The sequence below is a fragment of the Heloderma suspectum genome, chromosome 3, assembly GCF_057233095.1.
Source record: "Heloderma suspectum isolate Gila_16-S chromosome 3, 16-S_ref, whole genome shotgun sequence".
In the NCBI taxonomy this organism is placed as follows: domain Eukaryota; kingdom Metazoa; phylum Chordata; class Lepidosauria; order Squamata; family Helodermatidae; genus Heloderma; species Heloderma suspectum.
The window spans coordinates 90,921,820-90,934,171 of record NC_139460.1 but is presented as its reverse complement, the minus strand read 5'-3'; the positions used below and the strand labels follow the sequence as shown (position 1 = coordinate 90,934,171).

Sequence of the window (12,352 nt, the reverse complement as noted above, 5' to 3'; positions counted from 1 at the left end):
TAAAGAATAACCCTCTCTATGTGCTAGCTGTCTACAGTGGTTTATGTGAAATGTAAAGATGGCATTAATCTACCAGCTCCTAAATATAAGGTGGGGGCCAACAGAAAGATTTATAAACCATAACTAGCTTATTTTGTATTTCAAGTAGGTCCCATGGGGTAAGAGTCTGGACTACCATTTGGGCAGTCTTAGATATGGATCAACATTTAGTTAGATTTGTAAAAACTCTTTAAGAGCCTGGGCATAATATAACTCACTGCAGAATATCACTGATGTTTTTGCATTATCTAGAATTGCCAGCATGTGACTACAACCTCTTTCTAGATTATGGGGGGAGCAATCCTATGGCCCCTAGACAGCATTTGGGGGGCCATAGGATATTTAGGATTCCCAGTTCCGAGGTTGGAGACAGTGTACCTACCCCAGAAGGGGGAATCCATGCTCCCCTCACCCTGCAGCCGGTGTGGAAAGAATCAAGACGGCTCCTTTTCGAGGTCGGGAACACAACCTTGGAAAAGGGGTAAAGGAGGCATTCTGGTGGGTGGGGAGGCTGGGATATGAGTTATCCCAAGGCCTCTCCAGCCTCCTTCCCTCACTTTCTGAATTGCCCCAGCTAGATGGGCAAAAAAGCTAGTCTAACAAAAATGCAGAGCAGGAGGATCTCTGCTTTTCAGACATATCCACATAAAGCAGATTATACTTACAACAATAGCAGCATGATCCTGTGCATGTCTACTCAGAAGTAAGTCCCACTGAGCTTATTCACACCACTGCAGCCTAAATCGGGAAATATAACTTCTTGACCTATAGTATATTACTTTTTGTTCCACCTGCTTTACCTTCATCCAGGTTTATCATTTTAAACTTTAAATCCTGCATATTAGAAATCTGACAGTCAAAGTTCCATCTAAGACTTTAGAAATGGGTCACTAGGATGGTCATTATAGATTACACCTGGAATATAAAAGCAACTCCGAGACTAGGTACACAGGCAATAAATAAAGCAATACAAAAATAATCTAGTTTACAAATCATGCAGGTAACAACAATATGCCTTCATTTCGCTAAGAAATACCACCCTGATATTTAACATGATTACTTCAACTGAGATGGATGAACTACTCTTCAAATTAGCATTTTTGTAGAGGGAAAAGCCATAGGAATAGGAATATTTTGGTGGATATTGTTTTAGTGCCCATTAGCTTGGAGAAGGCCGGAAGGCAGAAATGTAGAGAGTGGGGTGTATTTCATTAACTGCTATCATTAAGGAATGTTAAATATCTATTGCAGAAGGATGCTAATATAAATTGATCTGCACCGAGGTTCAGTTCACTGGTCACTATATAGTGGACAATAAATAATGTGTAGTGCATTTTATCTGTTTTCTGTGCCAATGAAAGCCATGTTAGGTGGTCCAAAAGGACAACCACATAGTTTCTTCCAAAGCGTTCTCAGCAGTCTCATGAAATCTAGGTGTTGCTGGAAAGAACTGTTTCAGACTGCAAGTGAAGAGTTCAGATGTTTGAATGATACCCTACATCAAAACCTCTTTGCACACACACATCCAAAACTAGAATGTCTGGGGGAAAGTTCTATCCTAACCTGACATGCTAGTGTTGAAAATGCCATGTTAAAAAACACAGATGAGCGCATTTATATTTTTGTTACACCACCTGCAGTCTAAAGTGGTACAATCCAGCTACAGATACATCACATGTGGGTGCCAATCATGAGTTTTGTCTCTAAGAATTGATACAATCTTCTGCTTCAGTATAAATCTGCCCCATAATTCTACTGATAACATCCTTATGTAAAAGAAAGGCAAAAGGGAAAAAAAAGTTCACCACAAAATAAGAATAAATTTTGAGGCAAAATTGGGTGGCTAAAAATTAAGAATAGCAGTTTCAATTTTAAGAGAGAGAGATATATTTAATTGAACAAAAACAACCCCCTAGCTAATCAATCAACCCTCGTACTGAAAATGTTTACACAGGAGCTTCAATTTAGCTACAGGTTTCTTTAAATAAATTTTACGACAGAAAAAATGTCTGAAAAAATGATGTGCAAGACTGAAGGGTGCCGCACCTTTCATTGTGCATTTTCTTAATGTGTTTCAGGTTCAAAATGGAACCTTGTCAAGGCTGCCATTGCTACTCCTGATGCCTGAGCAACAGAGCAGTAAACTACCTGAACATCTGCCACTATACAGCTCAATTTGGAAGGATGGATGGAAGTTGCGCTACAAGAAAATGTTAGACAGCACTGTCTTCATTAGTCACATTTTAGTGGCAAGTGAATCCACACAGAAACCATCCTCCCCCCACTTCACACCATGTTGCTATTTCTTATTTACTTTATTATTGCTGATATATTTCAAGTATTTGTATTTACAGTGTCCTAACCTCCAATGACATTAGAAATGAAAGAGTTAATAGGCACTGATGTGAAATACCATGGAGTGAAAAACTCCAGATAAATTTGTCATTAAAATGTAAACTGACAACAATACTGAAATGGTCTGCCAGCACATTTTTTTCTTCAATATCAGATAAACTAGTACACATGCTCCAAAGGTGTTAGTTCTTCTTCATAGAGATAATAGCTGATTGCTTATCCTATGATGTAGATGTAAAAATATTGGATTTTTAAAAAGAGAGAGTAGGGGCTTATTGAAGAGATAGTTATTATTCTGAAATGAAAAATGCCTTGGGGTTAAATCCAACAGTACGCAAACCAACTTCCTTTTGCACAGTGGGGTTTCCCTTCCCCTCCTCTCTCCTGCAGCCCCTATATACCCCTTCACATCTGCTCTGGAGGGTTCCCAAACCCATCTGCAGTCCCCCACTGGGGGAGCATGTGAGGGGCTGAAGAGGGGAGGCAAAATTTGATCCCCCAGCAGCATCCATTCAGCTGGTAGAAGCACACCATTGGATACAACCCTTGTTTTTGAATGTTAGTTATGAACCAGAAAAAAATTAGAAGGGGTATGGCAGAATGATTTGAAAATGAAGATTCCCTCTAAGCACAAAAGTGGTTCTGTCTGACAACTTGTTTTTCTGAATGAGAATAAAATGCAAAACGGTATGATAGCTTGATCACTGGATTTGGGTGCAGTGTCCTTGATCCGGTTTGCACATAATGGCGACACATGGGTTGTTTAACCCATGGGTTGTTATGGCCATGTGGCAGTGAGAAAAGTGCGCTGCCTCCTGCCTGTTCACTGCTTCCCCTTTGCATCTGCTTTGCTGAACAACCCAAGAATGTCCCATTTCTGGGTTGTTAGTTGTGACGTCTGAACCTAGCACTCTTGGTTGTTGTTGGGAAAACCCAGAGTGCCAGGTTCAGATGTCGCAGCAAATAACCCAAGAACAAGATGTAATAACTACTAAGTTTCCCATTTCTGTAAAACTGGGTTACTTAGTATACAGGGAAATGAATATTGAAAGATACATCCACTTCACTCATCTCAATGAATCTTGAGTTTGGACAGGTTTCTAGTTAAGAACCAAACTCATGAGTTTTGATTTAAATGCATTTTCAGTGCTTTTACCCATTATTAGGGCCTACTCACACAAGAGTTTCAGCCTGTGGCAGCAGTGAGGAAAAAAGTCAACCTGTCCTAAATCAGTTGCGGGCATGTTGCTGCTGCCACGTACTGAGTTCAGCACAGATTTTTTCTTTTAATATACCAACGCAAAGGCATGGGTGGAAGTTGGCATGGGCGGAAGTTGGCATGGGCCTAGACATTTGCACAAATAAGACCTTAGTGTTCTATTGATGCCCAGCTGAAACTAGTACAATAGCAGGCTAAGGGGGAAAATCCATGTTAATTAAGTGGCCCATCACCTAGTTCACTGTTCATTCATGAAAACGGCCTGTGCCTTTCCCAGCTGCGGCCTTAGCCAAAGGGGCCACCTTTCAATTAAAGGGATTCACCTTACACTGTATTGTTTTCATCTCAATTTCTAGTTGTTAAGAGACATCCAAAAGGTGGAAAGAGAGACACTTGCCATTACAGCCCATCCGCTTTGCTGGATGCATGTACAAAGGCTCAAAGAGGCCATCCAAAGATTAGTTATGCATGAACTCAGAAAACAGGATGCTAATGGTGGTGGTAAAGCCAAATGTTTTAAAATGTCATTAAATGGAAAAAAAGCTCAAAAGGGCAATTGAAAGGAGCCAAGCCATTGCTCTATTCTTGTGGAAAGGGATCTGTCAAGAGCAGTTCTACCTGCAACATACTTATGAACAGCATCCTTGTAAATTCAGAGGTAGTCTTGTTTTATATTAAGACTGCACAATAGGTTTTGGTTTCAGTGTTTTTCCCTACTTCATATCTTTGACAGTCACTAAGAGAGATCAATTGAAAGTAACAGATATTCTTCTGTCTGAAAGAGGAAAAAACCCTCTTTAATCTGCCTTGCTTCTTTCTTCTGCATAAATGACTAACTTCCCTTTCTACAGACTACTGATGTAGATGAGGTTCACAAGAAACAAACAGATTCTACCCCCGTCCAAATGTGACTGATACAAAAAACAAAGGTCAATAAAGCTTTTGGTTCATCATTCCGCTTTGACAGTCAGTTTGTCTAATGACTTACCAAAACCATAATTGTGTGTGTGGGGGGGTTGTTTTTGATGGAGAGTGGAGAAGCCAATCTTTTTTGAAAGTATGAAGTTTTAGCATTTAAAAAAGTATACTAACTGGCTGAGCTTTTTGATTGTCAACTAGAAATGGTGGAGTAGCACTCGTAGTGGCTAGATATGTATTTGGTTTCAAAAATCAGTGTTAGAAAATAAAGCTTTAAATTATGCTGAAGCAGAATTGGAGCCCGTTCTGTAGTGGAATGTGGTGCTTATGTTTATGAGAAGAGAAGCCTGGACTTCCCCTTTTGGTTAGAACAGACCATCCTTAAATTCTGCTAAGCAGACTCCAAGGATTCCTCGTGTTTTGATTGAATTCTTCATTTCCATCGATGCCGTACTAAAGATGATTCATCATTTACGATGTCATTGTCAGTATAATGATGACGACACCGAGGTGGAAGGAGCAGTAAGATAATGAGCACAAGAAGGACAAGTCCACAGAAACTCATAAGTGTGTATGACACAATCCACAGCAGTGGTTCATGAAGGGATATTGTGGACACACAGGTGCTCGCTACATCTGCAGTTGAGAAAGGACCTTCAATCTCAGATACTGGAGAACCATCCATTTCTAAAATATATATAACAAAAAAAAAGAGAGAAGATTTTTTTTAAGAAGCAGCTTTTAAAAATGCTTACACATTTTAACCATTATATGCCTGTAAATATGTTACACCTGTCTGTTAATTTCAAGCTAAGGAAAAGGTCTAGAGCTAGAAGAACTATGTTTAGAGACAAAGCCCAGCTGCACCTTTATCAAGCTTTTCCATTGTGGTTTATTTCCCATTTGGTCAGGCTACTCCTACATGAAAGACATATTATACTGAATAAGGAAAGAATTGTAAAGCAAAGTGAACATTCTGCTCTCCTTCTAGCAAAATGAATGATTTCAAGACTGTTAACTCTTGTTCTTCAACATCAAAAGATTTCAGTTGTAATGTCTATTCATTTGCTACATACCCAGCCTCTCTCCTGCCTAGTAATTTATCTGAAATGTAGTTTCAGATAAATGGATAGTTTAAGCCTATCAAGTCATCTGATTATTGCGGCAAGAAGAGCCTTAATAAAACACTCTATTTAAGTTCTTCCAACATGCTTTCTAGAAATGAAAAGCCAAAAATGAATCTTCTCGTTTTACAAGGGTAATCTCATGGATTCATCTTTATTTTCCTGAGCTGGTTTCAGAAACATAACAGCAAAATGGCTTCTCACAGTGTATGTAAAAAATTAACATTACTTTCCAGAACACTCTTGCACTAATCTCCACATAAGTAGGGTGTGTGTGTGTGTGTGTGTGTGTGTGTGGTCTAGACCTAGCAAAGAGATCCAAGCCATAATCCAAGTAACTACTTTGGTCCTGCAAACCATTCTTTTTATTTTGAACAACAAACTCACAGCCCCGCCTTGGATGCCATGCCACAAACTACTTTTTGACAGTTTCCTCAGTTTCAAAGTAAAGTAATTCTTCACGTGGAATAGGAAGCTGCAGTTTTTTACAAAAAGGCCAAAGCTTCCTTGGGCACATGAAACTAGTTGCAAGGTTCATAGTTTACCAGCCCAGCTCAGTTATGAAGCTCATTGGGGGTCTTCAGCAAGTCATGATCTCTCTTCCTGGTCTAATCTGCAAGATTGTTGTGAACATAAAAACTGCAAAACACACACACACTTAAAGTGCTAAAAAATACTATTCATTTGCAGATTTGCAAGCACTATATGATGTATTGAAGTAAGGTGCTACCTTAAAGAGTTGGTTATTTCCTTTTCAGAATCTGTCTCTTACCAGCACAAGTACTTAATGCAAAGCCCACTCTTTTTTGAGCTCTATCAAAAATCACATAGAATCCTTCCATCACTGTAGCACCGATGACCAGGGCACTGGTAGAAGAGGAGATGCCAAACCGATAACAGTCTAGATTCTGACCAATCTCTACAACAGGCTGGATATAGAGCTGTTGATTGGAAAAGAAAAATGGGACTATTAAGGAGCAGAAACATACAGAACTGAATACACAATGCAGACAGATCCATTAAGAAAAGTTGTAGTAGAGTGACTCCATTGACCGTAAAAACGCTAGATCTTAAGGTGGGAGCTGTCACCTGCTACCATTCAGAGTGCCCAGTCCCCACTTGTCTTTCACTCAAAAATGTATATACCTCCTGGCATCGTCCTCTGTTTACAACTGACTTTGCCTAGATTCCTCTCTCTCTTTCAGCCTTCATGTCAAAATGAGGTCTAATCATCCATGAGGTTTGGCTCTCTCTTTCTATCATGGGTACCCTGTATTATACAAATCTACCAGTAGAATAAGGAAAGCAACTGCGATTTTGTGTAGGAAGGGCTCTGAGTTCTCCAATTATAATTGATCCAGACTCTGCCTATCAGTATGCATGACCTTCCCTAAAATATTGCAACCAGTTTCTGAAATAATGTTATACTTCAGATTGAACCATGCCATCAAGGCAAGAACTGACCCCTATTTTAACTTGGCTGCTCATTAAAAAGTTTAAGACTGGAATTACAACTGGAGGCCATTTCAAAGTTACATTTGCTTCATTAAAGCTGCTTGAAAGTATAGGCAAGGAAACACTTAAAATTACAGAAATATTTCAAGATAATCAGATTTACATGAATGATTTCTGGACTGTCTGCCATCAATCTTTGCATACTCATTTGAAAAAGATCATAATAGCTTCATAAACTTTATTTCATTAATGCCCTTCAGGGGAAAAGGAATTTTTAGTAATTCCTCACTACCACCCTACAAAGAATTGATCTGTAGCCAGTCTAAAAACATATTTATTTTTATTAATTGGTCCGGTATAGTTGGACCCAGTCTATTACTACAATGAGACACAGGGCTATGTGGGTCTGCTGTCAGAGTTCTGGCCAGACCGAACTTACATGGGGATGCTCCACATGGGTAACATATACCTTGTTGCTGAATTTCCAGCATGGAATATATCACCAACACAGATATGCCAGTTCATGCAAAATCTCTGGCCATGAGAGCAGACTAGCAGAAAACCTGACAGAAGCCCTGCACATTTCTGAAAGGTTTGCTGTCCCATGTGAAACAGCCACTGTTTTTCTGAAAATATTAAACTCAGAAAAGTCCAAACACAGTCCAGTTATTTCTTTATCTTTGCATAGGCAAGGGATGGGCAACTTGTAGCCTTCCAAATGTTTTAACCTACAATTCCATCAGCTCCAGCCAGTATAGCCAATAGTAAGGGATAATGAGAGCTGTAGGCCAAAACATCGGGAGGACCACAAGCTACCCACCCCTGGCTTAAACACATGTTCTGTGCATCGAGTAGGAACAACTTTATGCACGCATTTGTTACAATCTAGAAGACTGAAGTGCAAAAGGTTCCCATTCTTGCCTGCAAAAATGCAAACATTCATCTACTTCAGGGGTGGGCAGAAGGTAGATCTCCAGATGTTTTGGACTTCAACTCCCAGAAGCATCTACCAATTATTGGGAATGCTGAGGGTTGAAGTCCAAAACACCTGGGGATATACTTTCTGCCCACCCCGGTCTACTCAATGTGTCGGTGTGTATGGGTCACTTTACAGAAGCAGTTACAGAAACTCATGTGCCACCTCAGTCTTTTAGGCTGCTCGATTCACATAACATAACTGCGCAGAACCTGGAGTCGGGGTGTGCGCTGTGCAGATTCAGTTCACAAACACTGAACTGCATGTAGGATTCTATGTGATTGGGAACCCTCCTTTTCCATGCAGACATTGAACTTATGTGAGGTGGGGGAGAGGCCTCCTGCCACCCACCTACCCACTCATGTGCATTCACTCACTACGGTTATGTCACGTGATTAGGGCTACTGTGCTGCTTAAGTGTGGGAAGGAATAGCAACAGTCGTAAATTAAATCCTGTTTTAGTGCACACAAAACCTCTGAGATCTACAATGGAGTACTCATTAATCAGTACCTATTTTATCATATGACCAATACAACTATCATTTCTCTGTATGATCAATACAATACAAAATAAGAGGGTTCATTCACACCTGTGGAAGGATAGTGATCTTAAACGATCTGCTGGAATTTTCGTCTCTCAGATAGATAGAGATCTTTGGAAAGAAGGTCCAAGGTTTTTCAGTTTTATCCCAGCAAGCAAGCTGTGTACCACTCCAAAATCCTGATGAGAATTCTTGTATCTATATGGAAGGGAAACAGAATACACCCCTAAACAAAATATACTTAATATTCAGCAACTCTAATATTCCCCCCCAATTAATTTCCCTCCTTATGGATGATTTGTTTCAATTTAGCAGTGTAGAACGGTAGCCGTGGGCTGTTCTCAACAACTATGGCATTTATAGCCAGCATTGCTCATGAAGAGGGTCATGCCAGTTCTTCCAAAGCATCATGCTAATTGTATGGGGCGGGGGGGGGGGGGTACAATATACTTCTACATCAAGGCTTGGTATATTTTAGCATTTTCACAAGTGACATTAAAAACACATTTTATACCAGTGGTAGGTAACTCTTTTTGCCCCGAGGGCTGCATGCAGCTATGCATGGTGGAAAGAGTAGATTTGGGGTTTTCTGCTGTGGGATGACTCTGCTCCCCACTTCCAGTGCACCTCACAAGACATATATACAGCCTCCAGATCTAGTCCTGATTACCTCTTCTTGTTCACTCATGCTTTAGACAGGTTATCTGCTTTTAAAGACTTTTTTTTAAAACACTAAGGGTACAATCCTATCATTTCTGCTCTCAATGATTGTAAGCCTCCAAACTCGGAGGCTTATGATCATCCAATGCAGAGAGGGAGGAGCAGTGGAGGTGATCTTCACCTCCCTATCCTCCCACTTTGCATTATCATTAGATGGGCTTTTTTGTCCGTCTAGCTGGGGTGTTTCAGAAGGGAAGGAGGCTGGAGAGAGCTTAGGATAGCTTGTATCCTGGCCTCTCCTGTCTCCTCCCCTCCCTACCAACCTTTCCCTGTCCTCCGAAGTTGAGTTCCTGACGTCAGAGAGCAACTGGCATAGTTCTTTCTGCTCTGCCAGGGAGTGAGGTTGGAGCGAGTTCGGGGTGTGGATTTCCAGCTCCAAGGTCAGAGTGCTGTCTTGAGCCTTGTATCTGGGAATCCGAAAAATCCTATGGCCCCTCAGATGCTGGCTAAGGACCATAGGATTGCTCCCTAAATTTATTTTTGTTCTTGAAAAACTACTCCAAAAAGGAGGGGCTTTGTAATTGATACAAGGGCAAGCTAAAATCAGCACTGTGCACAATCATGGCCAAGAAAGGAGGCAGTCAGTGGGCTAGTCAGTGCTACTCAAATCCAGCTTCTGCAGACCAGAAGAAAAGGTTTTGTTGAGCTTGATGCAGTTTAGTGAGCTTCCATAGTAGTAATGAGTGGGCTCATTACTAAAATTATGTAATCTGTACACCCATAGACACAAGTGTCCATTTGGGAGAGATTAATGTAATATCTCATATACAGAGACTCATTTTAATTTGACTGACAGCTTGGCTGGAAGGCAGTTTGAGATTTAATGATTGATAGCCTGTTTTTGTCACCTATGAACAGATGCAGTCTTGAAGAGCAGCATTAGCAAAACACCTGAAAAAGAAACAGCTGGTTCTTTTCTGGGATGTGTGGCCCTGGTTCCAAAGGGCAGTGGCAAATGATGCTAGAAGTGGAAAAATTCTGCAAGTACTGTGCTAACTGGGAAGAGTCAGTCCTACCGAGTCCCTTGAACAATAACTAACCTTTCCAAGTCTGCTCCCTACCATGCTGACTAAATGTGTGGAGCTTTTAAAGATCAAAAGGCCTTTCTACTAAAGACACGTATTTTAATGGGCTGAAGATTAACCCAGCTGTCAGTCCCTGCTTTCATTTCATCCTTTCTGATATATCATCAGATAGATCTTGGAAATGTAATTTACTTTTGGGTTCCTTACAGCCCAATCCTATCCATGTCTACTTAGAACTAAGTCCCATTGAGTTTAATGGGGCTTAATCCCAAGTTTACTCCCCAAGGCTGCAATCCTATACCTACATACCTAAGAGCAAGCCCCACTGAACTCAGTGGGACTTACTCCTGAATAAACATGAATAGGAAGGAGTGTATTGTTAATTTATAATCCAACCTAACACCAAAACAAAACCCAAACAACCCAAGTCAGGCCAAGCTTCTTTCCCACATTTACACTTTCTGAGGGACATAACAGACCAATACAAATACAGGCAGGACAAAGACACTTCCTTCCACTGAGTTCTCTGTGGCCAGCTTGTGCTTTATTGTGCAACCACAGCATTTATTAACTCTTCATTAACAAATACTCCTAACAAAACAAACACACACACACACACTGGGTGAATAAGAAATGGTCACTTCCACTGTCATATCATTGGGCATGCACATTTATATTTGGACATCATATTTACAAACTCACAAACATTTCAGACACAAAAAGAAGGGCGTGCTTGTAGGACTCTATTCTCACAGAAGAAATTATTGCCTGTGCTGCCCCTCACCCAATTATCACATTACTAAAGATGCTAACATCTGCTCTGCTGTATTCATTTACCCTGGACAAAGACTGTCCTGTGCCAGTTTCAAAGTGAGTTTTTCTTGTATAATTTTCACCCAGGATAAACGCCAATAAGTGCCCTACAATCTGTTAATCAGCAGTAAAATAAACCTCATCAGCACTGGAATGGCAACAGTTGCATGACACATTCACACTTGTGAATTTATATGCATACACACTGCAGGCAAGTACACATGGATCCCTAACTCAGAGACCTCAATTCTAGAGACCAGAAGAAGGGAGGGAGAGGGCAGAAGCTGCAGAATGGCACTCTAACAACTTGCACTGAAAAGGCAGAGGTAAGGGACAGTGATTTACAAGAGAAACATACCTAATTATGGGGACAGTAGGAGCATATGTATTCAGAAAAGGGAGAGGGGAAAAAAGAGACAAGCCACTATCCCCAGAAATTAATTAAAAAATCAGAGAACGTGCTACATTTAAAAACCAGTATCGGGACACCACACCTGACACTCTTCAGTGTTGGGAGTCATCATATGGTGTACTTTAAAAATCTGTTGTTCCCAATACTGTGCATCAAATTGTACTAGGACATTAAAAAGGTAAAGGTGTCCCCAACCAGTCGTGTCCGACTCTAGGGTGCAGTGCTCATCCCTGTTTCTAAGCCGAAGAGCCAGAGCTGTCCGAAGACGCTTCCATGGTCATGTGGCCGGCATGACTGAACACCGAGGTGCATGGAACGCTGTTACCTTTCCCGCTGAGGCGGTACCTATTTATCTACTTGCAATTTCCTGCTTTCGAACTGCTAGGTTGGCAGAAGCTGGGATTGAAGACGGGAGCTCACTCTGTCACGCAGCACTCGGGTCTCGAACTGCTGACCGGCCGACCTTCCAGTCTGCAGTTCAGCGTCTTAACCACTACCTCCTGATAATATATCACCACTGTATCTACAGTGGTATGATTTTGCAAAGAAGACTAGCCAGTTAAGATATTTGCTCCTCCAAGATTGTAGATCAAATAGCCAGGAAATCATAGAGCATTCAGCTCTGCATAGCTGCATGGCAACAGTGTGCTCTTTTCTGCATGGGGCACTGAAAAAGTCAAGCTGGCGAATGGGACTATTCAGAACAATACGGTTTCCTTCACACGGTGCAGTTCAACCTGCAAATGGTACTGAA

General features: G+C 40.9%; 1 protein-coding gene across 1 annotated transcript in view; it reads right to left on the bottom strand.

Moving 5' to 3' along the window:
• Positions 1-2,028: 2,028 nt before the first annotated feature.
• BACE2 (beta-secretase 2) overlaps positions 2,029-12,352 on the bottom strand; it is a 58,747-nt gene continuing 48,423 nt past the window's right edge. Inside the window, exons 8-10 of the mRNA XM_084843780.1 lie at positions 8,677-8,826; positions 6,428-6,596; positions 2,029-5,218 (exon numbers count right to left, since the gene is read on the bottom strand). Coding sequence (XP_084699906.1) covers positions 4,965-5,218; positions 6,428-6,596; positions 8,677-8,826 — 573 coding nt within the window. The 3' untranslated portion in view covers positions 2,029-4,964. The remainder of the gene's footprint in view (positions 5,219-6,427; positions 6,597-8,676; positions 8,827-12,352) is intronic.